Source organism: Engystomops pustulosus, chromosome 3 (assembly GCF_040894005.1).
Source record: "Engystomops pustulosus chromosome 3, aEngPut4.maternal, whole genome shotgun sequence".
Taxonomy (NCBI): Eukaryota; Metazoa; Chordata; class Amphibia; order Anura; family Leptodactylidae; genus Engystomops; species Engystomops pustulosus.
This window is the reverse complement of record NC_092413.1, coordinates 147361908-147384805: the sequence shown is the minus strand read 5'-3', so window position 1 is coordinate 147384805 and position 22898 is coordinate 147361908. Positions and strand designations below refer to the sequence as shown.

At 42.8% G+C, this 22898-nt stretch overlaps 1 protein-coding gene across 1 annotated transcript in view; it reads right to left on the bottom strand.

Annotated features, from left to right (window-relative positions):
* The window catches only part of CHRND (cholinergic receptor nicotinic delta subunit), a 38424-nt gene extending 19257 nt beyond the window's left edge, over window positions 1-19167 (bottom strand). Inside the window, exons 1-4 of the mRNA XM_072142483.1 lie at window positions 19008-19167; window positions 16459-16604; window positions 13826-13870; window positions 5077-5186 (exon numbers count right to left, since the gene is read on the bottom strand). Of these exons, the coding sequence (XP_071998584.1) occupies window positions 5077-5186; window positions 13826-13870; window positions 16459-16604; window positions 19008-19059 (353 nt within the window). The 5' untranslated portion in view covers window positions 19060-19167. The remainder of the gene's footprint in view (window positions 1-5076; window positions 5187-13825; window positions 13871-16458; window positions 16605-19007) is intronic.
* Window positions 19168-22898: the final 3731 nt, after the last annotated feature.

The window sequence follows — 22898 nt, the reverse complement described above, 5'->3', positions numbered from 1 at the left end:
GAACCCCCGGGTCGCCCGATAGTGGCAAGAATTGGTTCCTTAACGGAACCCCTGTCCAAATATATAGACTGGTTGTTGCGACCACTGTTGCAGGACATACCTTCATACATAAAGGATACCAATTCGTTCCTCTTGGCACTTGAAGATATTGTATGGCAGGAACACTTTCATTTGGCATCAATAGATGTGGAAAGTTTGTATACAAAAATCCCACAGATGTTAGGGGTACAAGTCATTAGAAGGATTCTTACTAATACTGCCAAAGAGGATACACTGGTGGACTTTATTTGTGAATCATTGGAGTTCATACTAGCACATAATGCATTTGTCTTTAACAATAGGTGGTACGTCCAGAAAAGTGGTACGCCCATGGGGACCCCTGTTGCCTGTGCCCTGGAAAATCTATTTTTGGCCGCTCTTGAGGAACAACATGTGTATTCCACATCAAACCCTTATCTGAGGTATGTACATACATACCTCAGATATATGGATGATGTGTTCATTGTGTGGAGAGGCTCCGTGGAGCAACCTGCTGAATTTGTAAATTTTTTGAATAACACTAATGAATACAATATGTTCTTCACAGCTAATTTTGGGGATAAGGAACTGGAATTTTTGGATGTTTTGATCACCATTGAGGATACCTCTTTGAAAACAGAACGCTTCAGGAAACCTACCTCCTCCAATACCTTATTGCATTTTAAAAGTTTTCACCCGGAACATCCAAAATCAGGGGTCCCCTATAGTCAATTCCTCAGACTGCGTAGATTGAACAGTGACGATTCCACCTTTTTAGACTAGGCTACAAAATTAATGAGGAGACGTGAGGAACGTGGGTACCCCAAACATATTGTGGATGGGGCAGCTCAGAGAGCCTATTCCATTTCGAGAGAAGAAGCCCTGAGGGGGAAAGTGAGAAGTAGAAATATCACCAAGAAGCAGGATCGCTTTGTTTTTTCCTTCAAGTATAATACTTTCGAAGCGGAGATCCGCTCGGCCATAAACAGAAACTGGGGTGTTCTTAAACAGGATCCACACTTAAAAGAACTAGCGGTTCAAAAACCAATAATAGCCTTTAGAAGAAGTAAAACCCTTAGAAGTCTATTGGTTGATAGTCGCTTCAGTACACCTACGGGAACATGGCTAGATACATGTACCCCAAAAGGCAACTTTAGATGTGGACATTGTAATTTTTGCAATCAAATGCTAACCATTTGTTGTATATGTAATTTTTTGCCCGTGCAAACATTTTTATATTGGTAAAACCATACGTAACCTGTTTGTGAGATTCCGGGAGCATTGCAACTCTATTGCGACCCTAAAAGGTTCCCCAAGATTGATTCAGCATGTCATTGCTCCCCATTGTGGTAATGCACATTCTTTGAAATTTTCAGGAACTGTACATGTGAGGAATAACCCAAAGGGAGGGGACCGTCAGAGGGAATTGCTAAGAGAAGAAGCAAGATGGATTATGAAGACGGGGGCTATGGGTCCGAGCGGACTTAATGATAAAAATGACTTGAGTGTATTTCTGTGAAAATTATGTCTGATGCATACCCACTCATTGCACTGTAGTTTACATTGTGTTGTGGACTAATGAATGTAACTTTTACTGCTCGCCATGATACAGGCACCTCCCCCTTGGCTTTTATAAGGGTGGAGTCCTGGACATGACGAGGAGGTTCGACAAAGCGCTATACGCGCGAAACAGGCTGTTACCTTGTGGACCCCGGCGTCCTCAGATGTCTGATGTTTTAACGCTTGAATAAAGGAATCGTGGATTGAGAAAAGTGAGTGCCGTTTTATATACATTTTCATTTAGTTTCTGAACATTCTACTAGTATCTGACACATAGAAAAAGAGAGATGAGACAGATCAGGTGAAATATGATAGGTGAAATCAGATTATTGAGAATAGCTCCCATCCCATGCATGAGACTGTGGTGGCATTGGGGAGCATCTTTAGTTACCGACTGCCAGGGCCGGCGCTATGGGTAGGCAAAGTGGGCAATTGCCCAGGGCCCCCTGTCCCCTGGAAGAGGAGAATCTCTTCTTTCAAATGAATCTTGAATTTTGTTTCTAGGTGCTATGGATCCAGAGATATTCAGGTTTAAAGTGAGAATATCAGGTGCCATTTTTATAAATAAAAATCACTGCCAACAGCAGTTTAACAGTTAATATCTCCGTTTTCCTGACACTTAGAAACACATTTATATAAAAGAGGAGGCTCTCTTCTTTCATAGGAAAAAAGAAGTGAGGTTCTATGTGTCACAGAGCCAGAGATACAGCCCCCTGAAGTGTCCCCCCTCCAGATTCTTAGCCATCAGGATACAGGGAGAATTTGCTGCACACAGGAGTTGCTGCACCTCACAGATAATGGAAATAGTCACTTTATATGTTACTACATTCTGATAAGGAATAATATCATCTAATATTCATGTTTTTAACCCTTCTCTATGCAGAACTATCTAAGAACACACCTGCTCTCTTATTGCCTTTTATTTGGTGCCAGTTTTTTTTTTATTTGCAAAAATTGACTGATATGATGAACATTCGATCCTCTTCGCCTGATGTCGCTACATATTAACACCATGACCCAGAACATGTCCATTAAGTTATATGCAACACCAAAAACACCCACATGTTCTGGAATAAAGTTGTTATACACACCATCCTCCATTATTTACACCCATGTTATGACGTTCTCACTCACATTCTTATGAAGCGCAGAGGGTTCTGTTATGGTGCAGATAATACAATGGCAAACATCTAAAAGTGACTGTTATTATGTCATTAGAGGGGTTTATGGATATATAGTTATTATTTGGGTGACCATTGTGTAAGGAGCATACAATAATAGATCTGTGTGATGCTCAGTGCAATTTTCTGCACAAATAGTTTGGTTTCCCCTGTGGGTGTAACGTTCCCTTTCCTGCATAATTTGGTGACTATCCACATGTGGAGTATGTATGATCCCCTCACATCTTACTGTTTTAGGAAATTATATTTTTTATATATAAGTATCTGGATTTGTACATATTTTAGAGGCAATTTTGAATGTTAATTGCCAAATGCATGGCCTGGTTGTTGGATTTCAAAATTTTATAGGTTTTATGGCTCCTTTACTTTTTATTCTGTTTTATTGCCATATTTTGCAGATTGTGACTGTCTTAAATTTTCTTGCTGAAAAGCAGATACCTGGTTATTACAGTGTTAGTGATATTATGATGATTTATTTATGTGAACGTATCAATATGAGACATTTGTGAACTCTACACATGTCCATCTATTACATTTAGGAGATGTGAAGGTAAATATTTTCGGTTTGGAGCACATTTTTTGCCATCAAAGTTCAAATTTTAAGTATTTTTTATAAAATGTTTCAGTTTGAATCAAATTTGCATGAAGGCGCCTCTATCTACAAACTCTTTAATGCAATTTTGAAAATGGGGAAAAATTTTATTTTTTAAACGTCAAATTGTAAAAATTGCTGTGGTCGATAACGCGACAAAATATCCAGAAATTCTTGGTGGTGAAAGGGTTAATCCCCCTTGGTTGAATTCCTGGGTGAGGATGCTCATCATTTATCTCCGGTCTATATATCTATCTGTCTAGTTATCTATCTCATATAATCTGACCATTTATATATCTCGCTTTTTCTCTATCTATTTTTCAATCAATCTTCTATTTCTCTTCTACTGTATTTATCTCTCATCCATCTCCTGTATATATACTATGACTATGTTATAGTTCTGCATCTAGAAATCTCTATCATCTTTCACATTTATCTTTTATCATAATAATTATAATTAATAATGCTCACAATCTATTCAACATACCAGTCATTTTGTGGAGTGTGGGAGGAACACAGAGAGAACATACAAACTCTTTGCAGATGTTGACCAGCGCTGCAAGGCTGTAGTGCTAACCACTGAGCCACCGCGCTGCCCATCATTCTCCCTATCATCTATCTATCTCCTATAATTCTCCCATATTACAGTTTGTTTTACCATACTAAAGGGAGCCTCTTACTGACTGTGACTGGTCATAAAATTTTATTTTGGGGCCCCACTTTTAGTTTTGCCCAGGGCCCCACTTTGTCTAGCACCGGCCCTGCCGACTGCTTCACCCCGAGTGTGAAAGGAAGTGTTAACATAAGTCATTACTCCCTGCTTTTATTAGGCTGTGCAACAAACAAGGCCCAAACAGAAGTAACCTGTGCCCAGCACCTAACAAGTCCCTGCAGGTCCCATCCACACATTGAATACCAAACTGCTGATGATTGCTTGTCTTCTTTTTTTTGTTTGTCTTTTATCTTTTTTTTCTTTTTGTTCATTTACCCCTAATACTATTGTTCTGACATTGTTTGTACTGTACTCTCTCTGCTGCTGTGACGCTGTGAATTTCCCCACTGTGGGAATTATAAAGGATTATCTTATCTTATCACAGATGAGAGATGCTGAGATCCATGAGATGCATATAACACACAATGGTATGCTTGACGAAGGCTTGGTTCCCGAGCCGAAACGCATTGCAAAATTTAATAAAAGATCCTCATCTGAACCTGGACTGAGGAACCTTTACTAGTATAAGTGCCGGCAACCTCTGAACTTCCAATATCTTCATCTGGGTCTGTCTACTGCACCATATAACACACAATGGCACTAAGCTAAACACACACACACAGTTAGCTCTGCTATAACTCCTTCCACTGCTATATAGATCTTATTTTGCCTGTAGCTTGTAGAGTAAGTCTGTGCAGGCTGCTTGCGAGCAGGAAGTGTCTGTGTGTGAGCTCATCTTGTAATGGAGGGGGAGGGGCAGAGAGCACACTGCATCCTGCAGACAGGATAAGCTATTCATGAGAAGAATCTGCCCGACCATAAAAATAAGAAGCTTTATGGTCGGATCATGGGCAACCGAAACTTTATACAAATGTATACAATTGATAGAGGCAGGTTGGAATTATATCTGTGAAACGCTGCTGTATTTCTGTAAAAATTGTGACTAAGAGAATGTGTTATTTTGTTATCCTGAGTATATTTAAGAATCTTGGCCCTTTAATGGCCATCCTTACTTGTTCTCCAGGATAAGTTTTGGTTGCCACACCATGTCTGGGGTAACTCGGAGTATATCAATGCCATAGAACTCTGTCTTATTCCATGACAGTCGTGTGTCATACCAGCCCTGTTAAAAGAGCATAAGAAGAATGATATTACAGAAACATCACATATTATTTCTATACCACAGATGCTCATATTCTTATTATAACATTCCTGGAATCATCCATTTATTCCACCCCAAATCATAGTTAGGTTGATCAATCAACAATGCATCTATCCTGTACAAAATGGGATAGCTGACTGGGGTGTATTCTCAGGGCTTCTAACGCATAAGTACAGATGGCCCTGTAATAGGGAGACCAGACCTCCTCTCACCTGTCTACTTCCCAGCACATGGTTATACGAAATGAATCAACCTATTTCAAGTACATTAGCATGCAAACAAAGGACCTTTCAGAGCCAACAAATAGTCCTCTGTGCCTTTCCTGAAAAGAAAGTTATGAAAAATACAGTAATAATCTATTGTGGATCTTAAAAGAGTTAAAGATTATATTGTCATCTCCTCCACTCTTGCTCTAGTGGCCCATAAAATAAAAGCTCAATATATTGTAGTAATAATCATGTGACCCGGGGGCGTGGCCTAGCTATGGTGGTGAATGGACGTGTCTTGGGCTAACTCCTGCTCTAACCCCCAGCTTTAGCTGTGCAGCTCTGCTATCCAGCACTTTTTGACACCCTAGATGGGACCCAAAAGAAGAGTAGACCCTAAGGCGCCCAGCACCCCCATAACCACACCGTGGCTCCCGCACCTGCACCACAAGGCTCCACTATGGCAAATGGCCTGGCCGCAGCACGAGCCTCCCGAACATTGCCCATCCAGGACATCGCGGGGGAGAATGAGGTGGCACCCGACACTCCCGGCGGCGGCAAGAAAGAGGAAGCCGCATCTCTGCATAGAGTCCCGGCGAATCCCACACGCTTTCAGTCTAACCGCTCAGGCAAGATGGAAGGCGCCCGACATCTCCGGAGCTGCACTACCTTGAGGAGGAGACTAGCAGGGCAGGCTCACGGATCTCGAAGAAGACCATGGGGCAGGTGAGCTGCAGCCACCTGGGCTTGGAATCGCAGGACCAGCGTCAGCAACTCACACGGCAAATGAGGTGATGCCAGACCACAGTGGCCGGGAGCAACAGGAGATTTGGGCGCTGGACATAGTGGGACCTCAGGGGGTCTCTGCCCCTGGGGGTGCCATCTATGCTCTGCATCACAGCCTGCATTCTGATCATCCTCCGGAGGTCTACTATGAGATGGCACTCACAGACACTCACAGCCACTCATCCCCTCTGGGTACCCTACCACCAGGCCTGGTTTGGCACATCCACATCATGGACACTTCAACCCAGGACATCCCAGGCACACCCCAAACCACCCATGCTGCCCCAACCAAGGTGCTCATATGAGACCCTGCATTCCCCAGTTCTGTGCCCGTCGCAAGGGGGAGAATGGCCCTCCACACCTGCAGGGGGCTCCCCAGCGGCCGTACCTCCGCCTTCCTCTATCCCATCATCTGCCCTTCAGGGTCTGGAAGGTTTGGACCTCATGATGTCACCTTGCCCTAGCAGCTCGCTCTCGCCTCCACATCAGCCACAAATGATGTTGACACAAGAACTGGGCGCCCTAGCCGAGTTGAGAGCTCTTCCTTTTCGTACACACCTCCGCTTAATTCCCACTAGAGAGGACATGGAAAGTTATGTGGCTAGGCTGGAGTAGTCATACTGCGGAGCTAAACGTGGTGCGAGAAGATGTTCAGAGAATAGCTATCAGGGTTACCACTGTTGAAGATAACCAGACCACTCTAGGTGAGCGAGTGGATAACCAAGCCTCTATTCTGGCCACACACTCATGTTCCAGCTCCAGCTTCTAGCTGATCAATTGAATGACACCGAAAATAGAGGTCGTGCAAAAACATTCGGGTGTGAGGGCTGCCTGAAACGGTATAAACAGCTCAGCTACAGTGTTACCCTGCAAATCTTTAACTCCGTACTCGGGGTCCCAGAAGACACACCCCTAGAGTTGGACAGAGCTCACCATTCCCTACAAGCGAAGCCTGCTGTCCGAGATCCTCCAAGAGATGTCATTTGCAGGGTCCACAAGTACCAACTCAAAGATGCTATCATGTCCAAAGCCAGGGAAGCAGGAGAAGTTGTCTTCCAGGATGTAGCTCTACAGCTGCTTCCAGATTTATCACTTCTTACCCTTCTCAAATGCAAGGCGCTCAAAACATTCTTTGGGGGAATTGAGGCAGAGATGTCCACTACTCGTGGGGGTTCCCATTTTGCCTGCACATCTGCCATTCGGCCAGAAGATACACCCTGCAACATCCAATGGATGTTCTGGGGATTTCTGCCACTTTGGGATTTATAGCTCCAGCTATAACTGAATGACCAAGGCTTCCCATTCAAGAGGGTCTCAGAGGGGGGGGGACCCCTCCTCCGCTGCTGGCTAGACCTCCCAGGCACAAGGGTCGCGGGGGTAGGGGTGGTAGAGCGGTCTCCCCATGCCCAGCGTCTCCACAACCACCGAGAGCCCCACGTCCCTAAGCGGACCAGAGATCGGGACTGCCACCACTGGATCGTCATATTGCAAGTAAACATGTGGCCCCCGCATCTGAGTTCTGGGCCGGAAGTGTAGTTATGGGTAGTCACTTCTCTATAACACGTTACATATTACATTCTAAGCAGAGGGTATTTGATTACCTTACCCCTGTAAGTTTAGTTTATCACATGTTATTTAGCTTATATAGCCAATAATAGGGGTTCTGTTGGAGGATCAAATATTACCTTAGTGCTAGATGGCTTTCATTTCACATTTCTTAACTTATTTTCAACTACAGCTTAAAGGGGGGTGTATGCAACTCGCTTGCCTTCCCACCTTAGCTTGCTAGTTCCCCTCTGGGGCTTGCGCGTACACCGCCTTAGACCCATGGTGACTGTGAAACTTGGGTCTCTGAACGCACAGGGGTTGAATGTCCCACAGAAAAGATCCAAAATTCTTTATGGCATGCACAGATATGGTGTCAAAGTCTTATTTTTACAGAAGACACACTTTAAAACTGGCCACTCCCAGTGATTAGAGATCGATACTTCGACACCTGGTTCCATAGCTGCAATCCTTATTCACGATCTGGGGGCATGTCGATTGCTGTCCATCGCTCCCTCCCACATGTTGTCCTGGGCGAGCGACTTGTTTTTATTAAATTGCAAATCTTTGAACAGATTTTCATATCTTCCTAACCGTAATAGTATCTGCAGGAAGATACTACATGAGCTGTCGGTGTTTTCGGAGGGGATGCTAGTGCTAGGCGGAGACTTTAACTTCACTTTGGACATCAGGTTTGACACCTCCTTGGAGAAGTGTCATATTCCATTGCAGCAGCTGAGCTCCCTTAGGAAGGATTTGTGTAGTCTCCAATTAGTAGATGTCTGGCGGATCTTACACCCTATGGACCGAAATTATACCTACTACTCCCCGTTTGATATGATTTGCACAGTCATATAGACTTTTTCCTTATCCAGCACAGAACCCTTTCTTGGGAACCAATGGCCTCTATCGGTAATATTGTTCTGTCGGACCATGCCCCAATCTACTTGTCGGTCCCTCAGTTGCTAAGCGACCGTGGTCCTGGCGCCTGAATGACCATCTGTTAAAGGACGCACTCTGTGTACGGGATGTCAAGAGCACCATTGAATACTTACTCCTGATCTCTGTCTGGAAGGCCTCCCAATGAAATGGGAGGCTCTTAAATGCGAACTCCGGAGCCACTTCACAGAACATGGCGTTGTGACTGAAGAGGGAAAATTCTGCCAAACTTAACTCCATACTACAGAGGATGTATCATTTAGAATCTAGACATAAGGCCAACCAAACCTCTGAGGACCTGACAGACTTGACAGAGATGAGATTAGGGCTCTACTAGACAGGAAATCTCTGGCTCAGCGTATGTAGTTTAAAAGCCACCTGTACGAACATTCAAACAAATGTGGGCGCCCACTTGCGTGGTTTCTACACACCTAGTCCGGATTGACACATATCCCCCGCATCAAAACAGCTGAGGGTACCATCACGAACAACCTGGTTAATATTAGTGTGGAATTCGGCTTGTTTTACTCCCGGCTGTACAATATAAAGGGCCAGCTAGCGGATCTTGACCCAGCCTTATCGTTGGAGAAAATAGAAACGCATATCAGAGACACGGCTCTGCCCCCCATTGATGAGGACGGGATTGAGGCGTTGGAATCGGACTTCAGCTCAGAGGAAATTCTTACTGCCATTAACAATGCCCCCCTCAGGGAAAAGTCCCGACCATAATGGCTTCTCCCCAGCCTTTCATTAGCTATTCAGAGAGGCTCTCCCTCAATTTTAATAAGGTTCTTCAATGCCATCTCCCCTACTGTCGCCTTTCACCCACAGTCCTTGGAGGCCAACATCAGCATCCTTCTAAAACCAGATAAAGACCCTCTGTCAATGGCCAGCTATAGGCCTATCTCTCTCTTAAACGTGGACCTGAAGTTGCACTCCAAGATATTGGCTGATGGGATTTGTCAGAGGTAGAGAGGCCAGGGATAACTTGAACAAAATATTTCTTTTAATGGCACAGGCTCAGAAAAAATTGGTCCTCGTCTGCCTCTTGTCAATAGACAATAGACAGAAAAAGCCTTTCACAGGGTATATTGGGGCTTCCTGTCCAGGGCCCTCTCCCACTTAGGATTGGGACCTAAATTCTTGGGACGAATCCTGGCCCTTTATAATCGTCCAACGGCCAGGGTCAAAGCAAACAGGTTTTTCTCTGCTCCAATACATATTGGAAATGGCACCCGCCAAGGATGCCCCCTCTCCCTCATCCTTAATGTAATAGTAATAGAACACCTGGCCAACGCTATTAGAAACAATCGTGACATACATGGCGTCCATGTTGGTTAGCGTCAATATAATGCGGCTTTGTTTGCAGACGACCTCTTGCTTTATATTTCTCAACCAAGGATCTCACTCCCATCTCTCCTCAAAGAATTTAAAACCTATAGTCAGCTGAGTAATTTTAAAATAAACTTCAATAAGTCTGAGGCATTGAATATCTCCCTTCAGGCAGACGATATCCAGCTTGTAAAAGATAATTTTTCATTTTGTTGGCGCCCTACATCACGGATCTCTTTAATATATATTCAATTATTACTTGCCTTTATTAGAACGCACTATGTGGGACATCACCAACTATAATAGGAAACAACTGTCTTGTTCGGTCAAATTAATGTAATAAAAATGGATATTCTGCCCCGCTTTCTTTACCTTTTTCAGGGAGCCCCCCAACATCCTCGTTCTTCACATGCCTATGTACAGCTATCCTGCGTTTCATCAGCCCTCGTACTGGCTGGCGGATCCTGATGAAACCAAAATCAGCGGGAGGATTGGGCTTAACTGATCTCAAAACCTACTATCAGGCCACAGTACTGGTGAGGTTAATAGACTGGCATTACCACCTACATACCAAGCAATGGGAACAACTGGAACAATACAGTTCCCCGATACCTATTCGCGTGCTAACATAGGTGTCCTCCCAACAGGTAGAGATAGAACCCCAAACACTGTTTCTCGCTCAAACCCTAAAACTCTGGAGATCCTTAGTCCAACGGGAAATCCTTTCCCAACCTTTCAGCCCCCTTACCCTATTGTTTCACAATCCGGACTTCCAACTGGCCTTCTCTAGAACCACGTTCATAGGCCGCTCCAGCCACGAAGATATACACATGCATGATATCCTGGGGAAAGACCCTATCCTGTCTCATGCGGAGCTACTGGATTTAGCTTCATCCTCAAAACTTTCATGTTTGAAAATGACTCAACTGGGAGATTTCCTCAAACAACCAGGGACCGCAGCTGCCTTTAACCCCTTAACGCTCTGCGCCGTAGCTCTACGGCACAGAGGTATAAGGGATGTATGAAGAGGGCTCACAGGCTGAGTCCTCTTCATACAGAGGTGGGGGTTTTTGCATTTTGCACAAAACCCCCACCGCTAATAATCATGGGTCGGTGTTTGCACCGATCGCGGCTATTAACCCTCTCAACGCCGCCGGCGCGCGGGCGCCGCCATCTTTTTTCCCATCGCCACGCCCCCGAACGTCATCGGGGGGCGGCGATCGGTTACCATGGTAGCCTCGGGTCTTCTTTTGACACGAGGCTACATGGCTTATGCAGGTTCGTTACAATGAGCCAGTGGTTCATTGTAATGTATGACCTGCAAAAATGCCATATATTGCAATACTGTAGTATTGCAGTATATGGTAGGAGCGATCTGACCATCTAGGGTTAATGTACCCTAGATGGTCTAAAAAATAGTGAAAAAAAAAAAGAAAAAAAAAAGTTTAAAAAATAAAAAAAAATAATAAAATATTAAAAGTTCAAATCACCCCCCTTTCCCTAGAAAGGATATAAAACATAATAAACAGCAAAAATCACAAACATATTAGGTATCGCCTAAATGCCCGATCTATCAAAATATAAAAACGGTTACGGCCGGCGGTGACCTCCGAGGCGGGAAATGGCGCCCAAATGTCCGAAATGCGACTTTTACACCTTTTTACATAACATAAAAAATGAAATAAAAAATGATCAAAATGTCACACAGACCTCAAAATGGTAGCAATGAAAACGTCGCCTCATTTTGCAAAAAATGACACCTCACACATCTCCGTGCGCCAAAGTATGAAAAAGTTATTAGCGTCAGAAGATGGCAAAAAAATTTTTTTCTTTTTTGTACACATTAGTTTAATTTTTGAAAATGTATTAAAACACAATAAAACCTATATAAATTTGGGATCACCGCAATCGAACCGAACAAAAGAGTAAAGTAGGCGTGTTATTTGGAGCGAAGAGTGAAAGTCGTAAAAACAGAGCCCACAAGAATGTGACGCACGTGACGTTTTTTAAAAATTTTTCCACATTTGGAATTTTTTTTCAGCTTCGCAGTACACGGCATGTTAAAATAAATAACATCACGGGAAAGTAAAATTTGTTACGCACAAAATAAGCCCTCACACAGGTCTGTACACGTAAAAATGAAAAAGTTATGGATTTTTGAAGTTGGAGAGCGAGAAATCGGCCGAAAAACCCTGCGTCCTTAAGGGGTTAATGCCCCACTCAGACCCTTTGAGACTCTGTTCCGCACAGCATTCCCTCTGGAGCATTGCATATCACTGATTTATGGCCTTATCATAAAAGAATCGGATGGTTCACCTCCGCCCTTTCTTGACAAATGGGCTTCTGACTTGAACATCCCTCTATCTCCTAAAGACTGGGACAAGGCACAAACTCTCAATTTCCTGCGGTGCTCAAGAGAGAAATTATAAAATCCTCTCCAGATGGTATAGGGTCCCAACCCTACTACACTCGATTTACCCCTCGATTCAGGACACATGCTAGAGATGTGAAAGGGATAGCAGTGACATGCTACAAGTTTGGTGGACATGCCATAAAATAATTCCTTTCTGGAACCAGGTGACATTTGAGGTGACATCCGAAATTACTGGATCACTATCCCCCAAAACTCCGGAGTTTGCTCTCTATCCTTCCAGGTACCATACAGAAACAGAAAAGCAGCCTCCTGAGGTTCTCCCTCATAGATGCCCGCACAGTCATCCCCCGTAGGTTCTGCACAGCTACACCTCCATCTATCTCCGTTTGGGCCCAAGAACTCCTGTCCATTTATTGCATGGAGGAAATAATGGCAGACACCCTTGACACCACCGAGAAACACATAAAGCTGTGGAAGCCCTGGATGCTCTTCCAGGAGATTCAAAAACCTCTTAGACTCGGGCACCCTGCCAGGAATGGATACATAGTCCATGTATCACCCTTTACATTACACTCCTTCCACTGCATTTTCCCTCCCCGGTCTCCTTTCAGTGTTATCCCTGTGTTCTTTGTCTTGTACCCTCCACGCGTCCTGTCCAAAATGTGTGCAGGCGTCCTGTCTGGTGGTGTATCACTTTACCGATTAATAGAGCAATAGGCCTCAGGGAGACTGTTGGCATGCTAGCCCTAGTTTACCAGTATCTTACTCCCTGGTGGTGGACAGCCGTGGTGTTTTCGTAAGCTTTCTCTACACAGGGTTCAGCTACCAGGGGTGGAATTCTGAGCTACCCCTGGAATGATATCTGCGCATTCTCTCCCTCACAGGTTGGACTCTAAGTGGTGTTTATGCATGATAGATCTTTTCTTGCCTAAGAGCTGAGGACAAACATAACATCATAACATCATCTTGTTGCACAAGGTGAAGGCCTGACTCAACACGCATCTTGTTCATCATCACTGAGTCATGTGTTACTGAAAATTTAATAAAATGATTGAAATATAATCATGTGACCCCTTTCATTTCAACACCCTCCCTTAGTTGCCCAATAAAAGGACATAATGGAACACAAGATGAAGGGTAGATAAAATCAATAACCCAAGAGGCAGGGCATGACCATGTCAATGTGTGGGAACAGAATATCTGTAATTAAAGCTCTGTACAATAAACTCAATATCAAAGATAATGGAACCTGAAGTAAGATCTGATAATTATGTGGACTTATCTATATGATCTCATCTGTGTATGATTGTTGTAGTGAGGGGCGTTTTAATTGTGGAACAAGATTAAAAGTCACAAAAAAAAAAAAAATGAAAGTAAAAGTGTTGAAGATAAAAGCCTCCTAAAAGTCACTAATTTACCTGCTCGACCCAAACGTTGGTAGTAAGTGTTTCATCTGCTTCTTTCTGCAATAAATATACAGCTTGTTAGTATTCTAGAAATGTAGACAGGTCTTTAAGGGGATTGTCCACTATAACTCATGTACTGGGGTCCGTGCATTTAATGTAGACATTAGAATGAGTACTAGTTATACACTTGATTCCAGCTCCGGGTTTATGTATATCATTGTTTTCATTTTCTGCAATTGTAGTAGGTAGGCCGATAAGAATCTCCACTCTTTAGATCCTGTGGCCAGGGCCGCATCTGCCATGAGGCGAGATGAAAATCTTGCTTCAGGCGGCAGAATGCGGGTCCCTGTAAAGGGCGGCGAAATTTGCCGCTCTAAAGTGGGCGATTCGGGCGTCCATTAATGCCCGAATCGCCCACCAGCTAAATAAATTGCGCATGTCTCTTTAAGAAACAGGCACGATTTATATGTGGCGCCTTTCTGGCAGCTGCGTCGCTCCGTTCTAATCAGTGACACAGGCTTCATGACGTCACGCCGCCTGTGTCACTGTGCGGAGCCGCGGCTTACAGGAGAGCCGCGTGCCGAGGGAGCAGCTGCCTGCAGGTGAGTATATATTTTATTATTTTTCATGTATTTTAATTAATTAAATGTGGCTAATAAAATACTGGGGGGGGGGGATATATATCATATGGGGCTCGGATTATTTTATACTGGGGGGGGGGGGTGATGGAATGCTATGTAATTTATTTGGGGCTATAATTATTTTATACTGGGGGGGCGCTATAAATATCATATGGGGCCAGGATTATTTTCTACTGGGGTGGGGTGGGGTGATGGAATGCTATGTATTTTATTTGGGGCTATAATTATTTTATACTGGGGGGGGGATGCTATATATATTTATATTATTTGGGGCTATACCGTAATTATTTTCTACTGGGGGGGGGGATGCTATATATATATTATTTGGGGCTATGATTATTTTATACTGGGGGGGGGATGATGGAATGCTATGTAATTTATTTGGGGCTATAATTATTTTATACTGGGGGGGCGCTATAAATATCATATGGGGCCAGGATTATTTTCTACTGGGGTGGGGGGGGGGGTGATGGAATGCTATGTATTCTATTTGGGGCTATAATTATTTTATACTGGGGGGGGATGCTATATATATTTATATTATTTGGGGCTATACCGTAATTATTTTATACTGGGGGGGATGCTATAGATATTATTTGGGGCTATAATTATTTTATACTAGGGGGGTGCTGTATATATTATATGGGGCCATAATTATTTTATACTGGGGGGGGTTCTGTATATTTTGTTTGGGGATTTGGGGCTATAATTATTTTATACTGGGGGAGGATGCTATAGATATTATTTGGGGCTATAATTATTTTATACTGGGGGGGATGCTATATATATTATATGGGACCAGAATCATTTTATACTGGTGGGTACTGTATATATTATATATCACTAAGCTGGGGGGATGTATATGGGATACAGTATACAGGCGGTCCCCTACTTAAGTACACTCGACTTACATACAACCCCTAGTTACAAACGGACCTCTGGATATTGGTAATTTATTGTACTTTAGTCCTAGGCTACAATAAACAGCTATAACAGTTATCACAGGTGTCTGTAATGAAGCTTTAGTGTTAATATTGATTCTTATGACAACCCAACATTTTTAAAATCCAATTGTCACCGAGACCAAAAAAGTTCTGGCTTGGATTACAATGATAAAATATACAGTTCCGACTTACATACAAACTTAACTTAAGAACAAACCTACAGACCCTATCTTGTATGTAACCCGGGGACTGCCTGTATCAGTAAGCTGGGGGGATGTATATGGGATACAGTATATTACTAAGCTGGGGGGGCTGTATATCGGGTGCAGTATATAACTTAGCTGCAGGGGCTGTATATGGGATACAGTATATTACTAAGCTGGGAGGGGACTGTATATGTGGGGCAAGATTTTATCCCTATATAGTGAAGGGATGTTTTGTATGTGTGGAGAGTGCGGTCAGTTGTGTTGTGAGGGGTATATATTATTTAGGAGCCCAGTGTTGTTATCCAGGAGACTTTATACTGTAAGTGACTGTGGTATTTTTAGGGACGCCGGGTGGAGATGCTGCACGGAGCTGAAGATATCAGGCCGTGAATTCAGCAGTGATATGTTATGGATTGGAGAACCCAGAATAAAGTTCTACTGATGGAAGAGATTGTCATCTCTAAGGTACTAGATGCCACTAATGACTCCCCGAACCTGTAGTCAGTCACACAGTGTCAGGGAGCTGTCTGTAGGGTTGTTAATTGTTAGTAAAGTTTAAGGATTTAATTAACAGGGAGCCGGGGGTGGGGGGACGGGGTAGCATTTTAATATTCGCCTCAGGTAGCAAATATGCTAGAATCGGCCCTGCCTGTTGCAAATGGATAACTTTAAATATTGGACCAAACTCTTTCACTGGTTCAGCATCTACTCATGCCATCCTGTCATTCTACATAATCTTTGCTTTGTTCCAGCGTCTACTCCATGGTTATGCATGACATACATTTAAAATATCATAAAGCACCACTTGTGAATCTCAAATGGTAAAATGATGGCAACACATCATATGGACTTACAAGTGAGATAAGATTGGAAAGTGTCAAAGCAATATATACATCAACTGTGTCATCTGGGTTTTCCACTGGCCGGAGATCCTTCCTGTAACCTTTCTCCTGGAACAGGTATCTAAGTAAATGTCCCTCTTCACTTTCTAATGTAGAACCTATATGGATAAAGAAAGACACAACATCTAAAGATGCACCAAGTATACCAAACAACAATTTTTACACTGTATGTACTAAAAGTTATTCAGGATTAGATTTTTTTAAATGTGTGTCCCAGTGGGTAAAATAAAATCAAGACAAAAACAAACAAGAATTTGCATTTGTTACATTTGTAACTCTCTCCAATGTAGTGCATCACCTCCTATCAATGCAGAGGTCATACAGAGGCCCATCACTGAGGCAGACATTAACAGGAAGCCCCCGCTGCTGCGTTATATAGGCCACACCCACAGACAAGTGTTGCTCTGGGGCTCAAAATAAAGAACTTATCTTGGACAACCCCTTCAAGGGTTTAATAGGCAATGGGGTTATCAGACTCACTTCTGCCCAATAACTGACTTTTACCATTTGCCAGCTAATAATATATTTCATGCTGCTAGTCATTGATAAGGGAAGAACAGTGGCAACTCTGCAATGTGTGTCCCTGGCCTAACAAATAAAGTAGCAGCATTGTAACTTTAGTGTCTACTATGGGGACACAGTTATTATATTGGGTACTACGGTTTGGGCAATGTCACTGTATTGTCACTGTACTGCTATATTGGTTACTGTAGGGGCCGAATAGTGATCTCTTTAAGAATAGCAGAACAGAAGTTTCTAATTGTTGCTAAATCTGTAGAGATGAATTGTAGCTGGAAGAAGCACACATGATGGCCAGGCTTGGTAGCTGGAAGAAGCACACATGGTGGCCAGGTAGAAAAAGAAAAGAAAAAGTCCTATGATCAAAGGCGTCATCTGTCACAAGCTTTACAGTAACTGCTGGTATTACTCATAAATCTGTAGCATATACTCTGTGTTGTGACTCCCTATTATCTTCACCTTATACTACAGTCTTATACTACATCATAGTTATCATTCAGCGTCAGACAGTTACCCACATTTATCATAAACAGTGAAAACTGCTCCAGATGCAGTTTGCCTGTGGATTGTGCAGGGTGCACCAGATTCATGAGATGTGTCTCACCTTCTTCATGCCGCCCTCTGCACTGCTCCGACAGAGTGCACCAACTTTTCTTTGGTGCACCTTTTACTTAGCATGTTGACACAATTCTGTTGGACGCTGCATGATAAATGTGTTGCATGGTCCGACTGTGCACCGGAACGCTCACTTCAGTGCAGAAATGTGTGTAGCATGGTGACTAGTGCAGTGTGCGCCACAAATGTGACTCGGACAGGTAACTAGAAACTACAGAAAAGTGTCAAGCATGAACCAAACATACCTGGGACAGGGGAATCGGGGTAACACAGGAGATACACGACACTAATGGACAACCAACAGATACAGACGTAGTCGGAAAGAAGCGGGTAAAAAACAAGATGACACCAAAGGTATAGCAATAAAATGGTTGTTACATGTAGCAGAGGTCAAATACACAGACCCGCAACCACAAAATGACAAAAGCACTAGAGCAGAGAAAAGACTAAATAACCAGCACCCTCTGAAGGGACTGGGCAAAATATAAGGCGAGTAATGGACACTGCCTCCAACACTTACTGGTTCAGCCGTCCATCACTCAAACTACAGATGCAGACAAAACGAGTTCAAACTCACACCCAGCTTTCCCAAGGAAAGATCTTGAGGAGGAGCTGTCAATCAGAGGCAGTTCTGTAGTTCTGGAAGCAATTTGCAAGTTCTGACATCTAAGGAGTAATCTTGGTTCTGCTAAGATATTTATGTAGTGATCTTGATTCTGTACCTATATCTCTGTAGTCATTTTGGTGCTGGTCCTGTATCTGTATCTGTATAGTATTTATTGTTCTGGTAACATTTCTATGTAGAAAACTTGGTTCTGGTAACATTTATATGTATTCAGCTTGGTTCCTGTTATGTATCTATGTAGTAAGTTTGGGATTGGTTCTGTCCCTATCTAATATAATAATTTCTGTGTAACAGGCTATGTTATATATTAGTTTGTATGCACTTAATATCAGATTAAAAACTCTTGGGCATTGTGAGGTCACATTCTCTTTACAGGCCAGGTCCAGTGATAATGTTAAACTTATACTAACACTATACCATGTGTACACCATGGGAAACAAATTTGTCTTGGTATGGCGACCCTGTGTATATATATATATCTTTAAACTCAATAAATTCCTTATTATCCTACATAAATTAAGTTTGAACCCAATGCATGTGAAATCTAATACAAATGCCTACAAATGATAATATTGATAAGACATAAAACATACAAATAAGTAAAAACTTGAATTGAAGGTTCTATTCATAAGACAAGACACAGTAGATAAGTCATAACACGTTCTATTGATAGGTGGTAAGTCCTAAAACATTCAAATTATCAGAACTAGCAGTAGGATAATAAAGAATAAGAAGTCCTTACCTTGACAATAAAGAGCAAAAGTCAGTGTGACAATAACCCATAATAGTTCCATAATTCACAGCTACACTGCTGTTCCTGGGGCAGTATCTCTGTTCCCCTTTGCTGCCCCTTCCTCCACATACAGACTCACAGCATAGAAGAGACTATGAAAAGGAAATGTGACCCCGCAATGTAGATAGACAGAAGCAGGTGCAGGACACTAGGAAATAAATAACATACCATGAATACACAGAAAAAAAAAGAATCAAAGAGCCAACTGCCGACAGGATACAAGGGCGAATCACCCACTCAATTCCTCAGATCATCAGATCTATACATACACTGGAGATGGAAATTAGAGAACAATGGCCCACATTTATTAAAACCACTGCAAACTGGTGCCCCAGATTCATGAATTGTGGCTGTCAGGGGTGCTCCTGCAATCTCCGTGCCCCTCTCCGCTGCTGTCCCGGTCCCCCGGCAAGTCAGTCACCTCGCCGCGATCTAGCGCTGACACTGGCAGCGCGGCGCGAGTGCCGCCTTTGGTAAATTTAAAGGGCCAGTGCGCCGTTAATTGGCGCTGCCCATTTTCAGCAAAATTAAGCCTGCCTCTTTCTGCACTCTGTGCAGGATCTATTGCCTACGCATTAGAGAAAGCTCCCCTGCAACATTCCTGCGTTCCTATGTGTTCCTGCTCCTGAGTTCCCGTGTTTCGGTGTCCTGTGTATTCCTGCGTTCCAGTTCCCGTGCTCCTGTGTGTTCCTGTTTTCCTGTTACCATCTGCCTGGACCTCCCATTACTGACCCCAGATTGGACTTGACCTTGCACCTCTGCTGCCTGCCCTGACCCTGTGCCTGAACCTGACCACGAGACTGTCTTCTGCTAAGGTATCTTGACCTTGGCTGCCAAGGCTAATTGCACCTGTGCACGACCTGGTGGTACCCTGCCATAGCAAGACCATTCCGCTTTGCGGTGGGCTCTGGTGAAGACCAGGTGCCACTTAGATTCCGATCCCAGGTGTCGGCTAGTACCACCTCCTGCGGTGGTCCAGAGGATCCACTGATCCGAATCCTGACAGTGGCGCACGTTCTTCAGGAATCTGGTGCACCCTGAATTGCTCTGACAGAGTGCACCAACTATTTTGGTACACCTTTAATATTGAGGCCAGGGCTGGTTTCAGTAGGCTCATGGTTGACAGAGCCTCAGTGGGCCCTGTAAACTCATGTGGCAGCATGGATTAATTATACACAGCCTTCTCACCCCATGGATTAATTATGTACACCCACCTATAGATTAATTATATATAGCCTTCACACCCCCATGGTTTAATTATATGCACCCACCCATGGATTAATTATATACAGTCTTCTCAACTCCACAGATTAATTGTATACAGCAGCCTCGCCCCCATGGATTAATAATATGCAGTCGCCCAGGGCTAGATTTAGGGTGGTGGAGGCCCCTGGGTGCAAACTGGCGGGGTTATTCCATACAATTGTTGCTAGTAATAAATATATCCAGACCTCCATAATAAAAATATCCAGCCCCCCTAATACCTATACCCAGCCCCCGTTATAAAAATATCCAGCCCCACTAATACCTATATCCAGCACCCCTATAATAAATACAGCTTCCATATAATAACCATATATAGTCCCCCCTATAATAACTATATACAATCCCCCTTTCATAACTATATACAGCCTCCCTATAATAACTATATACAGCTACCCTATAATAACTATACAATCCTCCTATAATAACTATATACAGCCCTCTATAATAACTACATACAGTCCCCCTATAATAACTATAAACAGTCCCCCCTAATATATAAACAGCCCCTATAATATATACAACCCCCCTATAATAACTATATACAGCCTCCCTATAATAACTATATACAGTCCCCCTATAATAATTATATACTGTCCCCTATAATAACTATATACAGCCTCCCTATAATAACTATATACACCTACTATAATAACTATATACAGTCCCCCTATAATAACTATATGCAGCCTCCCTATAATAACTATATACAGTCCCCCTATAATAACTATATATAGCCTCCTATAATAATTATATATACAGTCCCCCTATTAAAACTATATGCACCACTATCCCAAGATAACTACACTTTCATTTGCCTAAAAATAAATATCCTTTTGTCATTAATTTAGTTAGCTCCAGCACTGGTTGTATAAATCCCTACCATGATGTGTACCACCTACTTCAGGCAGACATCAGCTGCTCCTCCCTGCAACCCTCTAAGAAGATGACAGGCTGTTGTTGTCATTCACAAGCTGACATCTGTCTGCATAATTACACAAAGGAAGCGACCCATGAAAGTCTGAACTCTGTTCTTCATTGGATTGTAAGTTCTTATTTTATTTACAAATCTAGTCATTTAACTCCTCTGAAGATGCTGTATCGACAGAGGACGCATATATGTGTACATTTCTCACAACATTTCTGGAAGAGAGAGAGGGACAAAATGGCGGCACATGTAGCGTGCCACAGCTATTCTCCCTAAGCCACACCCCTAAGCACACCCTAGCCACGCCCCATATTTGCACCAGCAAGCATCATGATTACTGCAGTTCGGTCGGCAGACAGGGAGTCCTTCCATTATATTCCCCAAAAGGCCTGATTTGCTAAAAAAAATTATAAAACTTGTCTGAATTTGGTATTCCCTTGATTGTCCTGACTCAAAGAATAAAGGGAGGTGTCATCTGGAGCATACAGTAAAAGCCATAAAAGCAGGTCCAGAAAGAAAATTGTGGGGGTTTTTTGTCAAATTTTCCATATTTGGATTTTTTCCAAGCTTCCCAGTAAAATGTGTGGAATATTTAATACTGTCACTAGGAAGGACATTTAGTTATAAAGAAAACATCATCAGGGAGAGATCACCATCTGTCCATATATGGTCTCTACATCTCCCAGGGCTTCCCCAGACACAAGGGGGCATATTTATCAAATGCCGGCGCTCATGTTTTTTCGCAGTGGCATACATCAAGAGGCTTTTGCCAAGAAGCACATATAAAAAGTCGCCGGCTATGGTCTTAGTGGTTGTTTATGGCAGGATTTTCTGTAACCAAGAGCTTCATTGTTACACAGTGACACAGGCTCCATGCACTGCTATATAGAAAGGGATCTATCTTCTCAGCGATTATTATTGTTATTATTTAGATGATTATTATTATTATGGAGATCATTATTAGTAGATAAGAAACCCATCATCTTTTTTTCCAAATGTGAAAAGAACGGATGGTGTACGGATACAAAATGGACTGATCACAGACATTGTGTCTGCAATTTGTGTAGATAAGCAGCCACATCCGTCTGAATGAGCCCTTATTTTTTGTCTTATACATTTTTATTCATTTAATTTAACTGTATTATATGTCTAAAATATGATAATCTCCATACTAATAATAATAATCTCATTAAAAATAATAATCTCTCTATATACCAGTGTATGGAGCCTATGTCACAGTGTACCTGTATAAACGACCATTAAGCCCATAGCCTAGTGCAGTGAGGGTGAACCTCTTGGAGACCGAGTGCCCAAACGACAACCAAAATCCACTTATTTACTGTGAAGTGCCAACATAGCATTCTGGCGGTAACTTATTGCTACCAGTTCTTCAACATTTTTCAATTGTATTGGCCCCCTGAGGCCACCAATACAGTTGAAAGAAAGATTGCAAATTCAGCCCATGATTGTAGCTTCTTTCCAGGGTCTCTCTATACAAGAAGAATTGTGGGTCCAGCAGAAGGACCTTCAAAGTTTTTCTATCAAAACCTTCTCATTTTTCCTGCAGTTCCACACAATCAATGAAGTGTTGCTTTAAATAGCGCTGATGGGAGCATTTCTTAAGTTGCCTGGGAGGAAGGAATAATCTG